This window comes from Barbus barbus (genome assembly GCF_936440315.1).
Source record: "Barbus barbus genome assembly, chromosome: 16".
NCBI lineage: Eukaryota > Metazoa > Chordata > Actinopteri > Cypriniformes > Cyprinidae > Barbus > Barbus barbus.
The window spans coordinates 10788695-10815271 of NC_136744.1; the positions used below are offsets into that span (position 1 = coordinate 10788695).

The 26577-nt window shown below is 37.8% G+C and overlaps 1 protein-coding gene and 1 pseudogene across 2 annotated transcripts; one reads left to right on the forward strand and one right to left on the reverse strand.

The window, feature by feature from the left end:
* Positions 1-437: 437 nt before the first annotated feature.
* Positions 438-16859, forward strand: LOC306882610 (sideroflexin-5-like; annotated as a pseudogene). The gene is made up of 14 exons: positions 438-494; positions 2008-2078; positions 2166-2243; positions 2640-2666; positions 2918-2974; positions 3502-3527; positions 3618-3671; positions 3759-3815; positions 9077-9142; positions 11039-11129; positions 12940-13055; positions 13152-13237; positions 15869-15986; positions 16782-16859. The product of its transcript is annotated as a sideroflexin-5-like (transcript).
* A 3604-nt stretch (positions 16860-20463) lies between these two features.
* Positions 20464-24391, reverse strand: LOC306882050 (homeobox protein EMX1; the record flags this gene model as incomplete). Its single annotated transcript, XM_079436483.1, has 3 exons — positions 20464-20631; positions 22127-22311; positions 24049-24391. The coding sequence occupies 3 exons, from the start codon at positions 24389-24391 to the stop codon at positions 20464-20466; spliced, it is 696 nt and encodes a 231-aa protein (XP_079292609.1).
* Positions 24392-26577: the final 2186 nt, after the last annotated feature.

Below are 26577 nucleotides of genomic sequence, written 5' to 3' on the forward strand. Positions count from 1 at the left end.
AATTAGATGACATATTTAGCTTTCAGTCACACTATTAGTCAAACAAATGTGCTAAAAAGGTTTAGATTTGCTCACACTGAATTGGGTCCTTCTGATATTTTTAGAGCATATAATAGGAGAGCATAATTTACAACAGAATTAATATTGCACAGCTATTTGAGGAATGACTATCGTGGGTAAATACATCATAGGGTATGAATTAAATCACACCCTGTACAGTAAGGTCATAATAATGAGTAAACAAACACATGAGGCAGCTAAGGCGTTCATGGCAAATTTTTAAGCTACTCTTTAAAGTTAATTAATCACACATATCCCTTGACCTGTTAGAAAACGACATTACCCAAAATGCATCGATACGGATGACTGGACCACTCTGAGGGAACTCTGCGTAACTAACCTTGTTAGACTGCACTGTGCATCTGAGAACACCTGCCATGCCTGCATCGACTGAGTGCCCTCTGTTTAGACTCGGCGAGTCTCGGTTTGATCAGGTAAACAACAGCCGGACCCAGTGCATACAAATGTGAAACTTGTGCTTTTGCATCTGGTTGATTTCTCTAGGCTTACTGCAGACGGGTTTGGAGACTGAATATTTATTTTGCTGCTCAAAAGGGATCCAGTTTACTTTTCTCTCTAAACCCAAACTGTTGACTGCAGTGTTTGCTTCTTCCGCCCTCACTCACTCCTCGTTTAAGTCGCATTAACAGTGACCTCTGTTGGTGACATAAATGCTTTGCAAAATGTGATAAAATATCTATTTTGTGCCAAAGCTAGTTCATGAACAACACTGCTCTCTATTAAAACATGTGGAAACTGGAACATTCACTGCGACAAAAAAAAAAAACAATTTAAACCATTTTGTATGCATTAGTAACTCAATAACCTCAAAGGAAGAGGCATTTTATTTATTCATTAATTTATTTATTTAATACAGATGATTCACATCTGTTGTTATTGCTCCAGCAGTACTGTCCTTCATACGTGTAAAGGACCGTCTGTTAGACGTGATAAACAGAATATGTTGCTTGGTGCTTTATAATCTTGCATTCCTCTTTGCACACACACATTTGAACATTTTAATTGCGTTGGAAGAACTTTTTAGGTCTACAGATCATCCAGCAGACAGTTGGTGCGTGTATAATGAGGCGAAAACAACTGGTTTGGCCCTGGTGTCAGAGTCTGCATCAGCAGCTGACTCCCACATCTGGAGAAAGTTTCTGGGACCTCAGAAATCATTTGGAAATTGAGGACATGATTAATAATCATGATTATTAATCACGGAACTGAACTGTTCTTGTTCCACACAGACCTGACCTTCAAGACAAGAAGTAACTTAGTATTTTTGGAATTGATTGGATACTGTAGGTGGAAATCATCATTTGCACAGACACAAATAAATTCATAAAGCAACAAGTATATCATTAAGCAACAAATAGTATAAGTGAAGTTAATTTAATTTTTGAATTTTTGTCATTGTCGTTTTAAAATATGATGCCAAACCACACTATGCCATTTTAAACCTGTTAAAGATCTCTCCTACACTATATAGAGTAAAAAAGAAGACATTTATATACAAAATTAAATGTCGCACTTCACCTTTTGTCCCACTTAATCTGGATTTACTTCTATTGCATTTTTAAACTAAAACAATGAACCTTCCCAACAAACCAGTGTATACACTAGACTAGATGTTTAACGTATAAAATTATAAACTTATTTTACTTATATTATCTATAGAATTAAGGTGGAATTAATATCCTCCAGGCAAGTACCCCTTCTGGTGATCTCACTTCCTTTGCTGCTTTCTCTCAATTTGCTACACCTTTAGTGTTAGAAAACTATAAACAATCTTCAAGCATTTAATTGAGATGCATTCAAATTAGCCACAAATTTGCCAAACTGTACAATATTATGAATTGCTGTGAGAGTGTTGTTTAATTCCCTACAATGATAATGGAGTGCATTTTGTTGTTCTGTTTCTTAAAGTTTTGCTGTTACTTTCAGGGTTCTTTTTTTACGGCAGACTAAGACACTTCCTGGATGTGATCGACCCTCGCACACTCTTTGTATCAGAGGTAAGCGAAAGTCTTCTGAATTGTAAACCTAAAATAATTTGATCATTTGTATGTGAATGCTGTTTTCACTTATTATTATTTTTTTAGAAACGTTTAAATGAGTGTATGAAACTCTTGGATCAGTTCAAAAATGGAACACTGCCTCCAGATGTGACTAATGTGCAGGTAGGTTTGGGGCCCATTAAAAGGTCATTTGGAAACCCCCATTGTGTCATGTTTGCTACACATTTATGCCATATAGGGGAACCATTTTTTGGTTCACCGAAGCACCTTTCAGTGAACAGTTTTTAAAACAACAATTCTTTTCACTATAAAGAACCTGTTGTGGAATGGAAAGATTCCATTGATGTTATAGGTTCTCTATGGAACCACAGATGTCAATAAAGAGCCTTTTTAAAGAGTGTATTAAAGGTAATGTGAGCAGAGGAACAAACATCAGCCAATCAAATTTCAAATTCACATGTGTTGTGTAAAGAATGTGTTGTTCAGTTACACAACAAAATCAAAGTGAGGATGTAATACTTCTAAACATTTTACATGTTTCTCTGTTTTTTGCAATAGTTTTGGGAGGCATAGAAGATTAAGCAGGTGAGTGTGAACAGTGCTGAAAGTCTCTTACAGGTTGCTTTGATGAACGAACCTGCTCAAATCACTCAACATCTTCATGCGCAGTGTGACATGCACTCACAAGCTGTAGTTTTGTGTAGTGGTGTAATGAGAGGAGAATTACGTCTAACCTCAGCTTGGTAATTCTCCCATCAGCTCGCTCTCACCTCTTCTTCTCTCTCGTTTCATCCTCTTCATCCTGTCTGCTGTCTGTGTATTCATTATGTCCTCAGGCCATCATCCATCCAGACACAGGAGAGAAGATCCCCATGCCCTTTCGTATATGTCAGGTAAGGGTGTGAGTGTGTTTTTGGTGTGTGTGTCTGTGTCATAGGTAGCAGGAAGTTTTCTGCTTGTTACCAGCTCTGGAGATTGGAGTTAGGTGGTAGGGGGTCTCTCTGGACCGATCTGTTGGCAAAGGTCACACTCAGCTGGGCTCTGATTAAACCCTCTCCCTCCTGCTGTCTGGAAGTGTTGTTGGGCCACTCAGAAATAGGAGTATTTTAGTCTTCTGTTAACACCACTATTTAAAGAGAGAACAGATAGAGAGAGACCTGCCTGACAATTATGATGGCTGCCTCTGAACCATGCTATCTTTTATGAGTAATGAGGATTTTATTAATGTATTAAAGGTCAGTAATAAAGTCATAATGTCATATGAGAGTCTATAATCCTGATCATTAAACCAAACATGACATGAAATGTACTTCTGTGGCCTGATCCTGCCTATTCGAATGTCAAAATTACAGTCTTAGTGGGATTTCATTATTGGATCAAGGGTTCATTTTCCCCTGAAATCATCTCCTTTTCCTTTCAGGTTTTGTGCCCTTTGGTACTCCAGTGGTAGGTCATTGTGAAAAGATATTCAACTTTTCCTTCTTGTCTGGGTCATCAGATGTAAACGTAAATCACTTCTTATGCCTATATTTATAGGTTGTAGGCCTCCTTTTACCCAATCAGACATTTGCTTCCACCATCTTCTGGTAGGTTATGTGTCTTTCTGGTCTTTCCAGATGAAAAGTCAATCTAAGCTCAGTTTACTATGAACTCACTGTCTCACTGTCTTTCTCACAGTGGCTGAACCAGAGCCACAATGCCTGTGTCAACTACTGCAACCGTAATGCATCTAAGGTGCGATATATAAGTAATATAATTTTGACCAGTACATAATGCATGGCATATTTTATGTTCACATATATTCTAAAATTATCATTAAAAAGTAATGAAAAAGTGCTGCAGTGATGTATTTCCAAAAACCCAATAGGCTTTTGGATTATTGCAGAAAATAAGCTCTGTGAACAACAAAAAAAACTTGTGATTTTTACACATTTTGTTTATCATGATAATCTTTACAGATGAACTATTTTATGAATACAATCATCAGAATTAAAAAGTGAAACATAGGCTATAAATGAACTACTCCAGGGTCATATGATTTCAGCATCGCCATCATCATTATAATGCATGCATAATGCCATATATATAAAGTTTGTATAATATGTTGTATCATCTCATGAATAATCATTACAACAGTTGTAATGCATTATAATTAGTGCTGTCAAACGTGATTAAATTAATTGAATTAATTGAAATTAATCGTGATTAATCACATTCAAAATAAAAGTTTTTGTTTACATTATGTATGTGTGCTGTGTATATTTATTATGGATATATACATACACATGCATGTATAAATTTCAGAAAAATATGTTATGTATTAAATATATGTTATGTATTAAATATATTTATTTCTAATATAAATTAAATGAATATAAATATACATGTAAATATTTTCAAAATATATACTGTGTGTGTGTGTTGTTATATATACATAATAAATATACACAGAACGCACACATATATTATGCAAACAAAAACTTTTATTTTGGATTCAATTAATCACGATTAATCATTTGACAGCACTAATATATACATGTAAATATTTTCGAAATATATACTGTATGTTTGTGTATTTGTTACGGAGCCGGCGAGACGTATGGATCCATGTGCAAAGCTTTATTAAGAGATGTGATCATGAAACAGGCATGGATTCATTAATGACAAACAGGTACAACACAGGCAAGACAAAGAGTAATCCTAGGACAAGTGTGGGTCTTCGATCAGCGAACAATATCCAACAGGGCAAGGCAACAAGTTAATCCAGGTACACGAGCAACAGTCCAAGCGAGGTGCAAACAGAGTCCAAAACAGCAGGCAAAGAGTTAATCCAAGACACAGGCAGGAGATCAGGAAACAGGAAACAACAAGGCGACACGAAATGACTAGGCTTAGACTAGAACTAGAAACTAGAACTGGAAACATGAAATGGCTCCGTAGTGTAGCTATCGCTAGAAGAGTGATATACGCTAGACAATACTCGGCGATCTGAAAGAGGAAGTCCAAGGCTTATAAAGCGGGTCTGAATGGATTCAACTGTGTATTTGTAATCAGTGCATTCAGTTGTGTGTGTAATCAGTGCAATGGATCATGGGAACTGTAGTCTGGAGTGACATGTAAAAGTCTGTGTGGTGTGAGAGGCAATGTACAGAGAAGACCACATATGGTGGTGAGCAAACGGAAGTGCATAGACAAGATTCGTGACATAGCCCCCCCCCCCCCCCAATCCAGGAGGGCGGTGGAGTGGAGCAGGGGGAGGGACGGAGGGCCAGGTCTACGTGGAAGTGGAGTGGCCGGGGACCAAGGTAGAGCCGGTAGAGCAGGGCACCAAGGCTGAGCAGGGAACCAGGGCACAACCAGCAGAGCAGGAAGCCAGGGCGGAGCAGACGGGACTGGAGCCCACCAGGGCAGAGCATAAGACCACCAGGCCGGGGCAGACGAAGCAGAAGACCACCAGGCCGGAGTGGACAAAGCAGAAGACCACCAGACCAAGCAGAAGACCACCAGAGTGGAGCAGACGGAGCGGAAGACCAACACGGGGAAGCAGACTGATCAGGAAACCATGGCAGAGACCGAGATCTAGGGAGAGCAGAGACAGACAACACAGGCAGTGCATTCATGGTCTCAGGGACCGTGGCAGGGAACAGAAAAAAATCATTAATAGGCTCGCTGACTGAAACTGGACAGAATGACAGTTCATAGACAGGGTTACTGACTGAAACTGGACAGGCTGACAGTTCAAACTCAGGTTCATTGACTGAAACTGGACCAACAGACAATTCAAAATCAGGCTCTTTGGTCGAAACAGGACAGACATATGATTGACTTCTTGACAGACAGGATAGGTAGATAGTTCATTAATGGTCTCTTTGGCAATGACAGGGGTAACGGGACAGACATAGAGTGCATTTATAGTTTCTGAGTTCATGACAGGCAGGGTTAAGGGTTTTTGGGCTGTGACAAGGGTACTAGAGCCTACAGGGAGCTCGGAAAATGTTTCTGGGGTCGTGACTGGGCTAGTAGGGAAAAAACAGATTCATAGATTGAAATTGGACAAACATATGATTCGACATCAGACACAATGATTAAATCAGGACCGACAAATAATTCAAATTTAGATTCCTTGACCGAAACAGGCAGGGCAGACAGTTCAAAACCAGACACCATGGCTGGTTCAGCACAGGACGAGAGTTCAGAGATGGGCTCCTTGGCCGGTTCAGAACAGGACAAAAGTTCATAAGCGGCCTCTGTAGCCGTGACAGGACAGGACGAGAGTTCAGGGACAGCCCTTCTGGCTGTGACAGGACAGGCAGAGACTTCACAGATGGCCTCTATAGCCATAACGGGACAGGACAAGAGTTCTGGGACAGCCCTTCTGGCTGCGACAGGACAGGCAGAAAGTTCACAGACTGCCTCCATAGCTGTGACAGGACAGGACGAGGATTCGCAGACAGCCTCCATAGCTGTGACAGGACAGGATGAGAGTTCATAATTGAGTACCACTGACACCTCTGGAGGTTCTTCAGCAGATGCCACCACCTCTGGAGGTTCTACAGTAGTCTCATTAGAATACAGGGAGAGTTCAGTGACGGTCTCTACAACCGCGACATGACAGGCTCTGAGTACATTGCTGGATGCCACCACCATACAAGGAGCTGAAGCAAGCTTCGGAAGGTTCTGCAGCATGTGCTGCCACCTTTGGAGGAGCTGCAGCGGGTGCCATCGCCTCAGGGAACACAGCAGCAAACGCCACTACCCCAGGAGGTTCTTCAGCGACAGCCGCCACCTCTGGAGACATCAAAGTGGACGCCACCACCTCGAGCAGTTCTGTGGTGGTGTACACAGCCCAAACGCAACATAAAGCGATCCCCATCATGGGAAGCGCTGCAGACAGGGGAATTAGTGCAGGGACAGAAGGGTTAGAGTGAGCTGGTTTGGGGATACCAGCATTGCGTGCTGACTCCAGCGGTGGATCCTCCACACTGGATGCCAACCTCTGACGCGTGATGACAGTTTCCCTTGTTAGGACAGTGGAGGGTTGCAGTACAACAACCGCAAAAAGACGTGGCTCTGGGGTGGTAGACATGACGTGAAGCGGTTCTGGAAGGTCAGACGAGACATGGAGAGGCTCTGGCAGATCGGACGAGACATGGAGTGGTTCTGGCAGATCAGCTGACACGTGACAAGACTCTAGGAGATCAGCTGAGACATGACAATACTCTGGCAGATCAGCTGAGACGGGACGAGACTCTGGCAGATCAGCTGAGACGGGACGTGACTCTGGCAGATCAGCCGTGATGTGACGTGACTCTGGGTGTTCAGCTGTGATGTGGCTTGACTCATGACAGTCAACGGTGACTTGACTGGACTTGTGAAGGTCAACTGTGACTTGACTAGACTCGTGAAGATCAACGGTGACTTGACTGGACTCATGAAGATCAACTGTGACTTAACTTAGCTCGTGAAGATCAACCATGCAAACAGAATCCGAAACAGCAGGCAAAGGGTTAATCCAAGATACACAGGCAGGAGATCAGGAAACAGGAAACAACAAGGCAACACGAAATGACTAGACTTAGACTAGAACTAGAAACTAGGACGGGAAACGTGAAATGGCTCCATAGTGTAGCTATCCCTAGAAGAGTGATATATGCTAGACCAGGGTTCCTCAAACCTTACCCTACCTGTGATTTTCTAATGATCTTGAAGACTCTGATTAACATGCTCAGGTGTGTTTGATTAGGGTTAGAGCTAAACTCTGCAGGAATGGTCCAGATTTGAGGATCTCTGTGCTAGACAATACTCGGCGATCTGAAAGAAGAAGTCCAAGGCTTATAAAGCTTGTCTGAATGGATTTAGCTGTGTATGTGTAATCAGTGCATTCAGCTGTGTGTGCGTGGAATCAGTGCAATGGATCATGGGAACTGTAGTCTGGAGTGACATGTAAAAGTCTGTGTGGTGTGAGAGGCAATGTAAAGAGAAGACGACATCTGGTGGTGAGCAAACAGAAGTGCATGGACACGATTAGTGACAGTATTTATATATGCATAATAAATGTACACAGTTTTATTTTGGATTCAATTAATCGTCATTAATCGTTTGACAGCACTAATCATAATACTTACCTATTTATGGTTATAACTTTTAAGAGTATGATTATGTATAACATGCAATGAACACCATGTTTTATCCCCTTAAATTATAATAGATTATAATTCTCGCAGTTTTAAGTCTTGCATCTTGACATTGCTTCTTTAACATCTTGCTACATCTCATGAGGATTGTTTGTTCATATTGGAGTGTTTTCCTGTGAGGTAATATTCATTTCAGTGTGAGCTAGTTTACACTCATTGGCAAACCATTTTACTTTGCAATATGGTTTTCTTGAGATTACAATACAAATGTTCAAAGCAGATGTATCATATAACCCCTTCATGATATCTTATATCTTAAGCAGACAGTGACCATTTATAAATATTATGAGCATATTGTACAGCATTTTGGATATTTACAAGAAGACTTATTTGTCTTTGTATAATAAAAGGCCACTTATAAGATACAGTAAGATACTGTGCAGATCTTAAACAATGTCAAGATGTTAGACATATAATACATTATAACTATGGGAAATATCATCTATTGTAACTTTAGAGGATATAATGTGTTATAATAAATAATAATATTCAAAAAAGTTAAAACTAAAATATTATACGTTATATATAAATGTTGCGATTCATGATACATGTTGTTTTTGTAACACTGTACAATAAGGTTTCATTTAAATGTAAAGTAAACATTAGTAAACTTTAAATAACAATGAACAATACTTGTTCCAAATAAGTGTTGCCCTTCTTATATAAGATACTATTCATGCATTATAATGAGTAAGAATGTGCTTAGAAAGCATCATATATACAAGCTCCATAGCAAGAGTTACCAAAAATGCCATATTCATTAATTTTATTCGATTCATTTATGGTTTTTTATGTTTTCAGCCCACGCCAGTGTCAAAGTTTTTCCAGGGTTACCTCGGTGCAGTCAGCAGTGCAGTTACTATTGCAGTGAGTTCATATGCATGCACATAACTGTATTATGTAATTTGATGTGTAGAAAGAATTATCTTTTTCTCCTCAAATTTTGAATTGCCATTTCACGCTAACAGAGAAAAATATTATTCATGACTTTTCTAGTATTACGTGACTTAAAATTTAATAAGCAAACTGATCGAGGCTGATAGGATCACATAGGCACACAGAGCCCTTTGCAGTATTTCACATTGCTGAATTGCATATCCTTCTTGTCACGCCCCCTGTGTCCTCCAGAGCCAATTAGCTGCCCTGCTGGGCGGCAGTTTGATGCCCAGGGGCATGACAAGCAGAACCATGGTGACGACAACTACAAATGGCCCCATGCCTGTGAGAAATATGGGAGGGGGGCACTAATTAAAACTACAATCCCTCTGAAGACCCCTGCTGGGAAGGGAAGGGATGTGAATGGGTTTGATTCTCAGATGTTTGTTAGACGAGCCTTTAACTGGAGCTCATAGAGATGACGACTCACAAAGCAAGATGAGAAACAACTTAGCATAGCCTGTCATGACCTGTCACGAATCCCACTGGGAGTTACGTGCTTTTAAGGTCACTATGAAAACATGTGTATTGTCTCCATAATATTTTTGACTTCATGGGTTATAGTTATTATATTAGATCAATTAAAAATTTCATTGTTTCACTAGGTTAGCAACCGGTTCTCATTTGAGGTGAATTTAAAGACAGATCTCATAAACATGGAACTGTCATGCTCTATGATTATATGAGAGGTCACTCTCTAAATAAAGGACAGATTGGTGTAATATAAAGTCAGAGCTGTGGCACAGCAGGTAATGTGAGTGCTCTACACGTGTAAATCTGCTGCGCTCATGGGCACAGAGTTCAAACTTCCTCCCTCTTTTCATCTATTTTCTGGTCTACATTGTCTTATAAATTAAAGAAAAAAAATCTAAAAAATAAATTAAAAACATTTAGTATTATAATAAAACATATACACACACTACTGTTCAAAAGTTTGAAGTCAGTAAAAAGTTTCTTATGCTCACTAATGCTGCATTTATTTGATGAAAAATGCAGTAAAACAGTAATAGTGTGACGGTGCGTGCACACACACAGACGAGGATATAACTTCAAATAATAGTCTTTACTGATGACATCAAGGCAGGGCAAGACACAGACAGGAACACCGGGGAGTAACGAGTAGACCAGACGAAATCAAACTCAACAGACAGGACTATAAATACACAGGTTAATCATAGATAACGAGACGAACATGGCTGGGCAAGAATTAACTAATGATTACATTTAACAAGGACAGGAAACAAGCCAAATATGGACACAAGAGGCAGGAACACATGACACACACGACAGAGGACTGACAAATAGCGTGAAATATTACAATTTAAAATAACTGATTTGTATTTTAATATATTTAAAATGTTATATGGCTGAATTTCCAGTAGCCATTACTCCAGTCTTTATTATGAATTATGTGACAATGAAACAATGAAGCTGTGTGTGTGTGTGTGCGCGCGCTTATGTGTGGCTTTAATCTGTCTTTCAGAAATTATTCTAATATGCAGATTTTCTGTTCAAGAAACATTTTTGTTATCAATGTTGAAAACAGTTGTGCTGCTTAATATTTGTGTGGAAACAGTGACACTTTTTCTGGATATTTAATAGAAAGTTTGAAAGAACAACATTTATTTGAAATATAAAAATTTTGTAAAATTACAATGTCTTTGAAAGAAATAAATATTATTGACAACAAACTTTTGAACTGTGTGTATATATATATATATATATATATATACACACACACACACACACACGTATAATTGTTTATTTTTAAAATATTTATTTTAATTTTATTTTAAATAAATTAAATATAATTGACTGTGTGCACACGTGGGGCTGAATCTTCTTATTAAAAGAGCTGAGCATTTCAGTCCAGCTACAAGAATCCTGGTCCAGAGGTTCATCCCGTTCCCTGCTGTTGGTATGTGCATGAGTGTGTGAGAGCATGTTTATGTATGTGTAGATTTTCTGGTATGCACCGCTTAATCCACCCTGTTGTGTTTATGACAGAAATCAAGCATCCCATTATGCAGTCTTGCTAAATTGCTGATTATTAAAGCATAAAACGATTGAGTAATGCACGATATTAATTAATGCCTACAGTTTTCAATCAGCTCTTTGGCTGTCTGAAAGCTCACGTCTTTGCATTTGTAATGACACTCAATTTCTAAATGAGCATTTGTTCAGACTTTCATTAAACCGCAAGCTTTTATTTATTGTTGTGTATTAGCGCGTTGTGTTTTGACTGATCCTGTTGTCAGAGGGGGCTGCTGCTGAAATGTTATCTCAGTGTTCCATTAGCGTTCTGAGGCTCAAACAGGTCTAGAGGGGCTGAGGGAGACTGTCCCACAATGCCTTGGGGATGCTTGGCTGTAATTAAATTGTTTTCGTCCCCCACCCCACCCCTTTAATTAAATCAGCAGGTTCCCCCTCACCTCTCTGGGCAGGGGTAACGGGACCTTGTTAGCTCTCGGCTGCCGCTCTCTAATTGGTTAATTAGGCCTAAAGTGCTCTCTGTGTTAGCACTGACTTCCCTGTCTCCAGGCCGCCATGTTGTTGTTGTTTATTAGTGTTTAGTTATAAAAGGCAATTAAATGTAACTAATGGAACGCAGTGGAGACAAAGTGTTTGAAATTTGCCTTTGATTTAATTTTGCATTATTACCATTTATATACATTTTTAGTCAAATGCAATTTATTTATTTTTGTTAACCTCAAAACGACATCTTGAATTTAATACCTTTATAAAGGTATTTTCATAATAGTTTTTGCCTCTATGGGTGACCTAAAGCAGGACCTCCTTCATATAAAATTTATTATGCGTTTGTTTTTGTTTCTTTGTTCTCCATTTTTGATTCTGTGTGTGTGTGTGTGTGTGTGTGTGTGTGTGTTAATTGGCCTGGGTCTGAACCCCTCAGAGGTGAATAGCTATTTACTCAGCCAATTAACTCAGCCCCACAACACTGCAGCACTGAACACTGATAACTCACAACACAAGGCCTGTAAATTAAAAATGCTTCAGGCTCTCTTTATTTCTCTGTTTCTCTCTCTCATACACACCCACACCAATCTCACCACATGCCACAGATGATAATGCCAGGAAGTAAATCATTATTCTAATCATTTTTCCGCTTGTAATTCACGTGTGCACTTTGACATGACCATATGAAACTATTTGTTTTATATCCAGTTAACCCCTCTTAGCGCCGACATTACAGATCAAGAATGTTTTCCAGTTTTGATTGCTTTTATTTTAATATCCACAGACGGGGACTCTCTGACAGGTTATTACTATTGTGTTCTGTTCATTCTGTAGTATTTTTAATGGGAGAATATATGGGAGATTGCAGTAAGATGTGTTTTGTAATTACTATAACAAGTACATAGAATGTATATGTATATGTATATGGAACAGGACTGTAAAATAAAGTGCTACTGATAATCATACATTCTGTATATTACATATTTCTGGTCTGTTTAGATATAAAATAGCACTGCTCATACCCCATTATTCTCCCCTACTTTTTTACGTTAAAATGCATTGAGCACATTGACTGCTTCTTACATTTCTTGTGTTTTCTTGTGTGAAAGCATGTCAGAAATAGTGACAACAGTCCAAACCGAGTCTAATTCACATGATCCTCTCTCATTGGATCCAAATAGTTACACATCAGATGGAATTGTGTTTGTGATCAAGTCCTGTTTTCTAACTGCAGCTCTCCCTTCCTTTAGCAAGTGCCAATGTGTGTAATGTTTTGCTGATGCGCCACACTGAGCTGTCAGAGGGCATCAGCGTACTGGATGACAAAGGCAATGTGGTGGGCACCTCAAAGCTGGCTGCCAGGCATGTGAGTATGGATCCTTTTGCACATGTGAGGTGAAAGGTTACAGCTTCTGTGCAGTCCTATTATGAGTTCTGGTCTGATAAATGTCTTTTTGTTCAGGCTCTGATGGAGACATCCCTGAGTCGTGTCGTGCTACCCATGCCTGTTCTCCTGCTGCCGCCTTTAATAATGGCCATGCTGGAGAGGTCAGAGGAGTTCTTGTGAATTTGACATTTCAGACTTGAGTTATTTTTACAGCACCATCACGCAGTTTACCTCAGAAATCACACACCAATGTGCACCTGGTATATTTGTATTTCAGTTTGATGTGATCACAACTTTTTATGTTTCATTCGTATAACCTTAAAATGTACCAAATTCTCACAATTTTTCATTCCTACATAGACGAGGAGATATTTGGCTGTCAGGTTCAAAATATGACGGTGGAAAATTTAAAGGGGCCAATAAGATTTTGTTTTTACTTTTATTCAGCAAGGAAGCATTAAATTGATCAAAAGTGACAGTAAAGACATTTGACATTTCTGAATGACATTTGACATTTGACACTGAGTAATGGCTGCTGAAAATTCAGCTATACAATCACAGGAATAAATGTAATTTTAAAATATAAAAAACAGTTATTTTAAATTTCATAGTATTTAACAACATTACTGTTTTACTTTATCAAATAAATGCAGCCTTGGTGAGAGACTTCTTTCAAAAACATTAACTAATCTTACCGATCCTAAAATGTTTAAACGGTCTCCTTTTGTGGTTTACTGAGGAAAAGAAATTATACAAATTTAATATGACGACAAAATTTAGGTTTTTGAACTATAATGTCTGTCTAGCCAGACAGGAGATGTCTACAGTATATGTGGCATTGGAGACCAAAAGTCCACCTTCAAAATCTGATTTTCTAGCATTTAAACTTTAGTTTAGATTTAATAACATTTCACTCTTTTCACTCTTTTATATCAAATTCTAAAATGAAAAATGCGCATTTCTGTTGAAGAGTGGGATCGACTCTTCACCAGAATTCGATGATTGCTAGTCTATGTCGCAATCTCCTCAAATTCTTCCTGCTTTTGATTTGCAGGTGTGTGCGGCTATGTGTGTGTGTGTGTCTGTGTGTGAGCGGCAGTAAATGGTGAGTTGTCCTCTGCTATGCTGCCTGTCAGCTCACCCTCATTCGCTCTCAATGGAGCAAGAGCAGGGCTGCAGGAGGGTCACTGCTTTGAGTGTGGGGTTGAGGGCCAGGGCTATCCTTGATTAATTAGAGCGCTGAGAGGAGTCTGTGTGATATATGTGTGGTGCTTAAACCTTTCACCTGTTTCTCTAGCTGTGTCCGAAAATGACACAAATGACACAAAACTGTTGCTAAACAGTTATACTTTGCATTAAAGTATGAAAATGGTTTCAGACTGTCTTGCAAGACCGAGCAATGTCACATGAAATGATCTAGAGGAAATTTAAATGAGCTTTAGACATAACTAAGCAAATATAACTATGATGCCTATTAGCTGATTGAAATTTTACAAAATTTAAAAAAATTATGAATTTAATTACTTCTGATGTTATTGTGATAGGAACTGATAATATGCTATGTTGTGATCTGTACTGTCAAGATTTTTTTAAATGTATTTATTTTTGTACACTGAAAAAAAATGATTAATTGAATTTACTAAATTTTTTAAGGTAAGTGGTTGCATTCAATGTATTTTAGCTACATTTCAATAAACAAATTTAGTTGACTAACTTAAAAAAATATATATATTTAAATGTAGCTAAAATAAATAGTTTGCAACCACTTACGTTAAAAAAAATGTTGTATCTTTTTTTCAGTGTAATATAAAAAATTGTAGCACTTTACTTGAAACATTTATATATAGTGTATTATAAAAGTATTTTTAATGCAATTAAATATACCTTATAATTCATTGTTCTCATGAATAATTTTAAATATAATATACGTTATAATACTTATCTATTCATTGTTGCATCTTTAAAGCATGACAAACAACAAATTTCAGATGCAACAAGCAATCTGCAAATATTTGACGTATTTTAACTTTGATTACAATTATTTATGAAAATACATAATGCATTACATTATGAATACCTTTATTAAAACATTACACATAAAGGCTTCAAGTAACGTGTTACCAAAAAATTATTTGATTACATTTTAAATGCCTTTTACCCGCATTTTTACATTTAGATATTTAATTTAATAACACTTTTATATGTAATCTTTAGCAAACTAAATGTAAATGGATTTTAGTAATTCTTTATTTTTTTATCTGCTTTTTAAATGGCCATTGGTTATAGCATGAAAATAAATATTGTGTATCTGTAATATCGTTTAGTTTAAAGGCAGCAACTGTTGTTTACTACATGTCACTTCAATTCAGCTTTGACCTCTTCACAGGAGAGTGACGGATGAGTGTGTTGATTTATTTAGAGCAGTTGACGGACATGATAAGAGGTCTTTAACATACTTTGATCCCTCCCCTGTTCCGTTTCTCTCCCAAACATACACATATACACAGAGAGAGAGAGTTTCTGGTGGCCAATTAAAGCTCATCATGCGTATGTGTTGATGAAGTCATCATTAGGCAGCCGCTGCCTTCATTAAAGCAGGACTACTCTGGAGGACTCCTGCAGAGCACGCTATCCCACAACCCCCCACACGCACTGCGGCCAGGGAGGGAGGGGGAGGTGTCAGGGAGCAATCACGCACAGCAGTTCAAAAGAGTCAGCGAGCGCCTTTAATAACAAAAATGCTCACGGTCTTGCCAATAACGTATGCATTTTTGTGGGTGTTTTTACGTTAGGCTCCCTCTGCTGCAGAAGCGCCCTCGTCTCAGGCTGCCTGTTCACAGCATGGTGTGTCTGTGCGCATTCGGCCTAGCGCTGCCTGTTGCCATCAGCCTGTTCCCCCAAAACAGTCAGGTGAGCACTCGCACACACCTCCCTCCATCCGCTCGCACTTTCTCTCCGTCCCCTTCTCTTTGTCTGCCGCAAAGACGGTTATGATTTAAAATGGTGTTTATTAAGCTGTTCATCCATATGGTTACTGAACTGCAGACATATGTGCTGCCAACTACTTCTATTCCTCTCCCACCCCTCCCCTCCTCCTCTCCTCTCACTCTCTCGCTCCCTCTTTACACTTTTCCGAGGGTTCCAGACGAACGCTCCCAAAAAACTCCACTCCTGTCCCCCCCCACCTTTTCACACCCCACAGGATGTCTGTTTCAGATTCTGCCTCACACACTCACACACTCATCGCCATCTGTTTCTGAGCAAAATATTGCAAGTTTTGGCCCTGGTTTGGATATTTACCAGTGCTCGCTGCTTCATTTTAGCTTTTTATGACGGCTGAAGTGTCAGTTTTGACTGTGAAAAATGCTCGAGGCTGGAAAGACACGGCACACTTTTAATTCTCATTTGATAAAACATTTTAAACATCTTAATGACTTAATGATTGCTGTGAATGGTTATCTCGCTGTAGCCAAAAGATCTGAATCTTAATGTCAGTATAAAAATAAAAACACTCCGTAATCAAAACAGAGGAATCATATACGAAGAAATTTTGTTACACTCTTTTCTTGGCACTTCTGTTATCACTAAAGCTAAATTAAATGAACCTCATAGTTAGAGGTTAATGAAGCTATAAATGCTGTCCACGTATATGGTTATTTGTGTGTATTTTTCATATTTTGACCGCACCTGTTTCCTGTCTCTCAGATGCACGTGTCAGAGCTCGAGCCAGAGATTGCTGCTGCAACAGAGTGCAAGATCTTGACTTACAACAAGGGTCTTTAACCAATCAGAATGCTTGACACCCAGCAACTAATGCCGCTGTCCCTTACAGAAAAATGCAAAGCTTCATTACAAATTTTGATGGCATCTCACTGGATTGCTCCTGCTGTGTGTGAATGTGAATCCTCTCTCAGCCACACACAGAGACAGACTCACACCATGCAGCGAGTAATCATCCTCTTTCCATGCACTTGAACGTGGAAGTTGCAAATAGAGGATTTCAGGATATTTATAGCAGTGAAAACAAGTACTCTTTTGAATTTCCCTGTGATGTACTTTAAATTTACATAATTACAGTTCCGTATTATCTGACTACAAAAGACTGAAAAATAAATTTTTACAAAGCATTGCTTTAAAACAATAAATAAACAATCATGATATTTTAAACAATTGTATTTCATTTTTTTTTTACACATAATTAAATTGCCTTTGTGTCATTTTTTTTTAAATGCCCTTACAAACCCCAAATCATGCTCAAATTAAATTGTCATTTAAAAAAATAATAATGAATTACCAGTAATTCCATGTGGAAAAGATGTATAACTTATATATTCTATAAGTTATGATCTATATTACTTAATACATCTTATTTGTTACATCTCTGTAGAACTGTCATTATCATTATACATATTTTATATCATTATACAAATGTATATATTTTTTTTTATGTACCCCCCCCGTTTTTTAACATTGGTTTTCTTTTTTATTTGCACACTGCAGAAAACGTATACTCAAATATTGCTTTGTTCAAGAAAATACATAGAAATCCCTTAATACATTATTATCATGGTTAATGAACAGAAACAATGTACACATTTGTGCAATTTCTGCTTTCTTCTTTTTCCATCCATTTGTTCTATTGTTTATAGATGATTGTATCTCTGCTTTTTATTTGGATGTGTTTGAGTTCCTTTGGCAGGACTGTAAAATGATTCCTGTAAACTTCTATTTTATCGTTAGATCCATCGCTAGAATGAGGGAGTGGACCTGTGTGTTTTTCTACCTGGTTGTCACGGGAACAGATCACAGTGGGCAGTAGTGAGGAGAGACATGACATGAAGCCGCATGTAGAATCATTAACCGTGCAGGACTGCCATACACAGTTGCACAACTTCCACATGGCCGCATTAATGAGGGTAACATTAATGCTTATACCTTCCTTTTTGTCAGCTTTTGCTTTAATTTTGAAATCAAGAGGAGAATAGTTAAATCTTTAATTTAAATGAAATTTAGAACTGAACTAAAACTGTCCTATAAAGGAAAAACAATTGGTCAGTATGGAATAAAACACTGCACTGCTCACTGTAATACACTTGTAATGACAGTCATATATTCAGTTATTTGTTATAAGATAAATGTTTCCACTGCAACCGATTCAGTTTGCAACAAAAAATGACTGATGACTTAATATAATAGTTCTTTAACCCAGAAGTCATTGAGGTTCCTTTCAAAGCAAGCAGCCAAGGATGTTCCACTAGAGCGCCACTCTACATCAACACGCTTCTGTTTACCATAGGTTCTCCATTACACCATTACATGCTTAAAGCAGTCCAAACGGCAAAATAAATGGCTGTAAGATGTAGTTGTTTATCATAAAAAAATCGGTAGCAGCAGGTTTTATTGATTGAACTTAAATCTACAGTAAAAATGCATGTTTATTTCACTGAAATAATGTTAATGTGCCAAAATGACTCAAATCTGTTTACAATAAACTGACAAACATATTAAAAAGAGGCTATTTTTTTAGCCACATGTCAAAGTTCATCACAAGTAGCTTTTCCATAAGCTGAGGTAAAATCTAATATATAGAAAGATGCACACTATAATGGTAACCCATGCACAACACTAAAACAATATTAATTTAACTGCATAAGATGTCAAATAAAACCCTAATGTACATAAGAAAACACTCATGAACGGTTCATTGTTCAACAAACATTTCATTTCAATGAAAACCCTTCAGATGTAAACCGAGAATTCTGGGAATGCAATTTATGTTTGTTTTTTTTCACTGTAAATTATAAGATGACTTGTTCTTTTTTACTTTTGTTAGCAAAGTTATAGTAAAGTTACTTACCATTAACCATTTAACAGGTTTTTATTGTTGCATTTTTAGTTGTTTTACTGTTAAAATTGCAATCATTTTCGCCAAGACTGTGCAGCTACAGTTTAAACAGTCTTACAAAATGAAATGTGCATTCTCACATTTACTCTTTCATGTGCGTTAACAAATACCCATCTATTTCTCAATCTCTTTCCTTTCTCAAATGGGAAAGAGTGCTTTTAGGGAATGCATGGAATGTGTGATGTAAAGCTGCAGAGGATGTGATGTGTGCACCTGCACACAGGATTGGATATCTGATGGCCTCAAAACAAACTCACCAAAACAATCTTGTTCCCCCTCTGTCTCAATACACTCTTGTCGTACTTGACAGTGATACTCAGGTGTCATCAGTCTGTGCGTGTCACTCTCACAACCCTTGCTCACGCTGCAGGCTCAGGGTCAGATGTTGAGGTGAAAGGTCACCTGCGGGTTCGTTTAACACAATCTTCCTCGGTTTCTTTTGACAGGAAGTTAGCATGGTGAGATGAGAGGAAAATTGCCGACAGGCGTTATCCCTTTGTCTGAGTGTGTGTGTGTGTGTGTGTGAAAACATTTTAAAAGGGTAAACTGTTTTTCATAGGTTAAAAAAAACCCAATTTACATTCAGTTTTGTGATATCTTTCTTGGGGGACAATAAGGTGTGAGCTGCTAATAAGGTTTGTCTCTGAAACATCTTTATTATGGATTTTTTTTATCATGATTTGCTTGAAAATTAGATGAATGAACACTATAAAGAAGCTAATGTGTAAATTGGCAAACATTCGCTTTAGTTTATGAGTGTTACAGAGAAACCTGCATACATCAGCCTGTATTTACCAGTAGGCCTACTGAATGACATCACGCAAATCACATACACACACACACTCATCCCGTTACACTCGAACACTCTTAACACCAATTCCTACACTCCTTTAGATACAGAGTCCATTATTTACACAGACACATACACCCTTGCCTCTATGCTGTGGGTACAGGATGGCTCATGTTAAAACTGGCTGGTAAACTGATTCCTCACATCACTTAACTTATTTCAATCTAGTTGTTATAATTACCAAAAGCTGCCACCAGTTTCATCAGCATGTCTTAAAGCATTTGCAACTTAATTTTCTTTTGATAAATGAAGGCAACATCATGTTGAAATGAATAAAAATGTCAATTTTAGTAGCCGACTATACAAAGAAACAAAATAATCAGAATAAAAAATATTGACTTGTGAAAATGAACTTCATTGTTAGTTATAAATACAATTTCTTCCAAAAAAAAAAAAAATAACAAGACAAAAACATAGTCATATATAATATTATTCTTACAGGTGATGCATGTCTGAAACATTGGATAATTCCAGCAGAGGTATGTTCAACGACTATAGTGCTCAGTCCTGGGTGTAGACCTGTGCTCAGGTTCTCTGCAGGTTTAGAATCTGAGATATCATGACCAATAACATTAAATAAATAGTGATTTTCTTGGTCTTGTCTGTTCATTTGGGCAGTGTTTAGGTTGGTCTTAGGCGTCAGCCATGACATCTATGTCCTCAGATTCGGTCTGTTTGGTGGCAATCCTCCAGCGGTTAATGTGGTGGTTTCCCTTCTTCTTCTGTGTGCACTCTGGACCCTCTTCTTCCAGCTTCTGCCGCTTATACTTGGTCCTGCGGTTCTGGAACCACACTTTCACCTGAGGGGAGCAGAAGACCAGGACATCAGTGCCATAAAGCCTGTCACTACTAGAGATAAACCGAGACAGATCGTGATTGATGCCTAGCAACAGTTCAAACGCATTTGTGTTCTAATCGAATCGTTTTAACGCCACAGATGACATACAAGACGTTCGATTGATTCTGTTGCTTTTTTTTGTTGATTTTTAGAACTTTTTTTTTTTTACTTTTTGTTGATTTGTTTTATAACTTTGCTGTGTATGAAATAAAAAAAAATAAAAAAACTAATAAGTTATACATTTGAAATTAATTTAAAGCTACTAAGGCCTACTAAAAGATCTTGCAAAGATAAAGTAGCCATTTAATGTAATTAAAAGTAGGCCTATTTTCTTTTCAACAGCCTAACTGTACATTTCACACATTTCAGGAAAGCAATATATGCTTACCACCATAAATAGTCGCATTCAAGGAAACATACGGATAGCCATCAACCCCGCAGAAGGTGAAGAAGAAAAAACGACGATTTAGCTACGTTTATTTTTTATTGTATTTAACCTATTTCTGAAGCGGTCTCCTGCGCGCTACGCTGAACAAATTCACGAGATCGGGAATCAATTCCATAAAACATAGGCCTACGCTTAGAAATCCAAATAAATAAATCACATATGGCTATATGTTTTAGCCATATTTCACCAAATAGTTGGTATATAAAGCGATGTTAATAATCAAATTATTAGGCTATTTTACATTAGTTTTTTGCTATAGCTTATAAGATTTTGTAAAATTTGATTAATTATTATGTTGCGACATCAAATAGGCTACTGTTAGTTTACACTTATGGCATAATTTGGAGGAACACTGATTGAAACTCTCTTTGGGTTTGAATGAAATGTAGGCTTAAACACAAATGAGATGTATTCTCTTTTATATGACAATTAATAAAACGTTTTCAAACTAAGCTTTGCATCATTTGATCGGGGTGAATGGGGTTATTCTTACTTATCTGAGCAAAGCGAGTAGGCTAGATCTCATTCTTGGCCTAAGATAAAATAATATCACAGAGAGCAGCTAACAAGCGTCCTTTCAGACTCGGATTTATTCTGCTATTGGCCCGTTTCTGGATTTAGCAAGCAGCCCAAGTGTTGTTTACATTATGATGTAGGCCAACAGCAACAGCTTGTCAGTACAACATTAATCATTCAAAATAAAGCAATGTCTCATTATTATAGTCGTCAGTTTCCACTCATTGCACAATTTCATCTCAAACACTTATTTTTCATCTCATTATTAGGCTATTATTATCTAGGCTTATTTACTTATTTAATTCAACCATCGTTCCCTGGTTCCACAGGAATTCTTTTAAAGCCTGTTTTGTCTGTTGTATTTGTGAAACTCATTGCAAACGAAACAGTCAGCTAAAGACCATTTTACTTTTGTGCCTTTAAATAGTTTTTCGATGTGCATGAGAACAACAGAATTTGAGTTGTGTTATAGCACTAGTTTACTCATGTTTACCTGAGTCTCAGACAGACTGAGGCTGTTAGCGAGCTGTTTCCGTTCGGCTCCGACTACATAATGGTTCTTCTCGAAGGCTCGCTCCAGGCGCAGCAGCTGAGAGGGAGAGAACGCGGTGCGGATCCGCTTGGGCTTCCTCGCGAAAGGTCCGTGTAATAACAGCGTGTCCTGCGAGACGTCGCTCCCTGAAATAATAATAATAATAATGACAATAGGCAGTTTAAATTGCATATAGACGACACGGAACAGCTTCATTAAACCTACGAATTAAACTGTAGCCCATAGGGATCATTTGAAAGCTCTCCTCGTGTACCCTGCTTTTATGACTATTTTAATTTATATATCTGTTTGGAATAGTATAAGCTATTTTATGCTTTATAATTGTAGAATATTTTAGAATAAACTATAGCTATTAACGCACTTCAGCTTGTTTTGGGCGCTTTTTGAGTTAGGCTATACTACCTCTTCAAACGTTGGAACTTCTTAATTCTGTAAGAAATGTCTGAATGATTGACTTTATGACTGAATAATATTTTAGGGATGTATTTATAAATCACTGAGAAATTATGAACACAATCACAATATTTCTACATGACCCTTCATAGATTTTTTTCTATATATGAATAGAAAATTCATAGCCTATATAGAAAATATTTTTTTTTCCTATTTGAATGTAGGCTATATATCTATAAAATATAGGCTATAGTCCAAATAATAAGAATTAATAAAAATCAATAGCCATGCCACATATTTGCATCTCTTTTTTACTTTTTATCATTAATGGACATGTAATTTGCCTTTAACACTCATTACGCACAAGTAGCGACGCATTGTAGCCTAACCTTTAACCTGATGATTGACTAGGCTATAAAACAAAAAAACAAAAAATAGGGTCAGTCGATTTTAAATGTTCTTCATTAAAAGGGTTGCAGCAAACAAAATCCGGCATTAATTATTAAGAATGGCTTAGGCTGTACTTTTAATTATTAAGAATGGCCTATAACCTATACCCTCATAAAATTAGACTCTTCTTTAAAGGTCATTATCACTGTTAGCTAATTTATTAGCACTTTTAGCTAATTAATAATATTTGACCTTTATATTAACATTTTTCAATTAATAGGTTTGTTTAATTTAGAAAACAGCTTCTACACCAAGAGCTATGAAAATAAAATTTTGATAATGTCGAGTTGTAACGAGTTCATCAGAGTAGATTCGTCATCATTAGCTCGACAGTGATTGGTGTGCAATAATATATTAGTAATAACAGAGTAATTAATTAAGTAGTAACTAGCCTAATAAAATATTAAACAATTAAACTCGGAAAAAAGAGATATAGGTTAATCTTACGTTAGGCTACTTAGGCTACCATATGAAAATAACTCACAAACGACACTGAGACTGAATAAATTTAAACTGCATTTTGCCGAAGGCTACATGAAACTGGTGGAAATTCTGAATTCAAGATCAACCAATTACTGTTATCAGAACTGTTCTCCAATCCTGCTATTATAAGCTTACAAACATAATGCATTCATTTTGGGAGGCATGACATTGTGCTTTTGTGCGTGGACAGCCTGTTCTAAATCTGCGTGTCCCGCTTTAAGTATCGCCTCAGGGCACGGCCAAAGCTGTAAGAATATCATTTGTGATTTTCATTTGCAGCTTATCCGGCGTTTCTTTCCAAAACAAGCTCCAACAGTAGTAGGTAACCTAGCCGCAAGCGTGCATTTATAACTATATGTCAGATAAGTTCAGAGAAACACGCCATGCCTTTTAATGCACAGCACGCGCGGGATACTTTTATTGAACTCTTGGAAAAGTAGAATTGGCTGCATATGCATATGTTATTTTATTATTTTTAATAATTTTTTTAAGTTGTTTAATGCGCGGTGGATGCAAATATCGTGTTAGATGCTTACCTTGAAACCGATGGCCAAAAAACCTGTTCCTTAAGACCCACGGATAGAAATTCAGTGGTTCACGGTGTTGCGTGCCAAAGAAGTGCGGGTGCTGGAGGTGTGTGCTGCCGAGCTGGTGTGGGTGCATGCTGAGAGGTGCATGGTTCACAGTCTCGGAAAACAACAGCTCTGGGTTTGGATAGAGCGCGCGGCCTGCGGGGCTTTGATACCCGTTAAGAAAACTGTCAGCAGGCGCCGTGTAGCTTAGGGCGCAAGGACGAACAGGGTCTTCTGGTGTTAAGGGGCTTTCCTTCGCCACCAAAGACTCAATGGTAAAACAACGCTTTCCCGTTGCCGAGAACATTGTCTGTGACGGTAGCGGTACAGTCCAGCAGATGATGTTCACCTTCACGTCCTTTCACAACTCCTGTTAGTGACCTCTGTCAGCAGCACTGTTTTAGAAAGACATTGTAGAGAAGTCAGATAGAAACTAAATACGAAACACCTATTCCCTACTTTGGCCAGTTGCTCTGTAATCCATCGATCCACGAGCGTCCATAAATCATGAAAGGAAAAGTGAGAATATAAACTCGAGACCGATGGAGTTGGATTAGAGGGACGCCACACAGTGTCGTCTGAGACTTGCACTCATTGGATGAGAGCCCTTGGCGCATAGAGCTCCGGCGGTGGGCGGGTCCTTCGTTCATTTGGGTCAGATAATGAACTCTATTAGTTTGATCATTCACTTCAATGGGGCTGCCTCCAACAGGTCAGTTCCTACGCTGTAGATAGGCTAATCAAAAACTATTTTCCTTGTCACACGTCCAACAGTACGCAAGCCTTCAGGGTGTAGGCTACTACAATCTGCGGTCTATTCCAGCCTAAAGAAAGAGGGTTTGCTTTTGAACTTTTCTGCATTGAACTTTTCATTCAAATACCTCGTTTCTTCAGCCATATTTATAAATCGTGAGCCCTTCTAACCTAAAATAGTAGAATATTAGTAAAACGATGATTTCTTGAGTAACACAAACCCACATCCGTTCTGTATTCAATTTGAAATTTGGAACATTTTAGCCTCTAGAGTTAAGTACACTGTTAAAAATAAAGGTTCCAAAAGGGGGTTTTCACAGCGATGCCTATAAGAACAAAGAACATTTGAATAATCTAAAGAACCCTTTTCCATAAAATAACCTTTTGTGGAATGAAAAGGTACCATGGATGGTACATGTTCTTTGTGGAACTATTGATGCCAATAAAGAACTTTTATTTTTAAGAGTGTATAGTAGAGTAAGCATTTGGTTCTCTGACAATTATGCCTATGAGTTCTAGTAGGCTATTTATTTTCATTTTACCCACGATAATAGGCTACATAATATTCTAGATAAACATTTAAGTATAGGCCTATACCCTAGTTTTAGATAATTATTATTATTATTATTTTTACTGGTCTAATACAACAACAACAACAATAATAATAATAGCCTAATAACAATAATAATAATCTGCCAAACCGCATGGGTGCCTATATTTATTGTTGTCATTTTTACTTATATTAAAACTATAGAGTTTTACCATTCACTTCATTTTGAAGGGGAAAAAAAATCTATAAAAAACAGCAGAACACTGACTACAACTAAATTCGTCAAAATGAAGACTTTTTTGTCTATCCAACCCGTATGCTACTATACAGTCATCTTTTAGTCTTTAACCAGTGCCTGTGGATTATAACGAGGAGTCGCTGACCCGTTTACGCAGTAATGTATTAACTTGTTTCACTGCGTGATTTCCAGAACTGCGCCTCGATAGCATCTCGTGTTTCCGATCACTCAGCCGGTCAGCGGACTGGCCAGCAAGAAGGCATTATGAGGTCTAGCCTACACGACTGAGCGGGTAAATTATTGAAAATATTCCGTCTCAGTGTTTGATAAGAGTTTATGTGTAGGCATTGCGAAGAAGGCTTCAAGCTACAAAGCTCAAGAACTCCTGTCTCGCTATTAATTTACAGACCGATGTATATTTATCTTGAGGGGCTGTTCAGCAGCCGTTTCATGTTGTGTTTTAAAGCTAATGATTAGGCTAAATGTTTGACAGGCTCGTTAACTCCAGTGCGCATTAGAAAATCATTACAGTTGGCAGAACAACATGTTGAGCGCCTATTTAAAAAGCAAAAACCCGTCGATGCGCACAGTCATGCTTTAATTTAAGACGGACCTCTACACACTGGCAGAGGATTAAAATTGTTTATTATTATTCAAACCTTTGTTGTTGCGTCAAGATTGAAGGTTGTGCTTTTTTTTTGTTTTCGTTTATGTTGCCCAAAATCGTGTTTACCATTATTATGCGCTTCATATTTAAATCATAGCATTTTTATATCAGTAAGCTTTCAAACTGTTCTTCTAATGTTGTGTGTGCGCGCGCTATTGCAGTCTTCATCGTTGTATTGGCTAACTGCCTAAATATTAGCAAATTATTACTAATAATTATCTAGTATTATCAAATGTAGCCTACTATTTTTGTTTTCAAGGCAGACATAGCCTACCATTTGTTTAT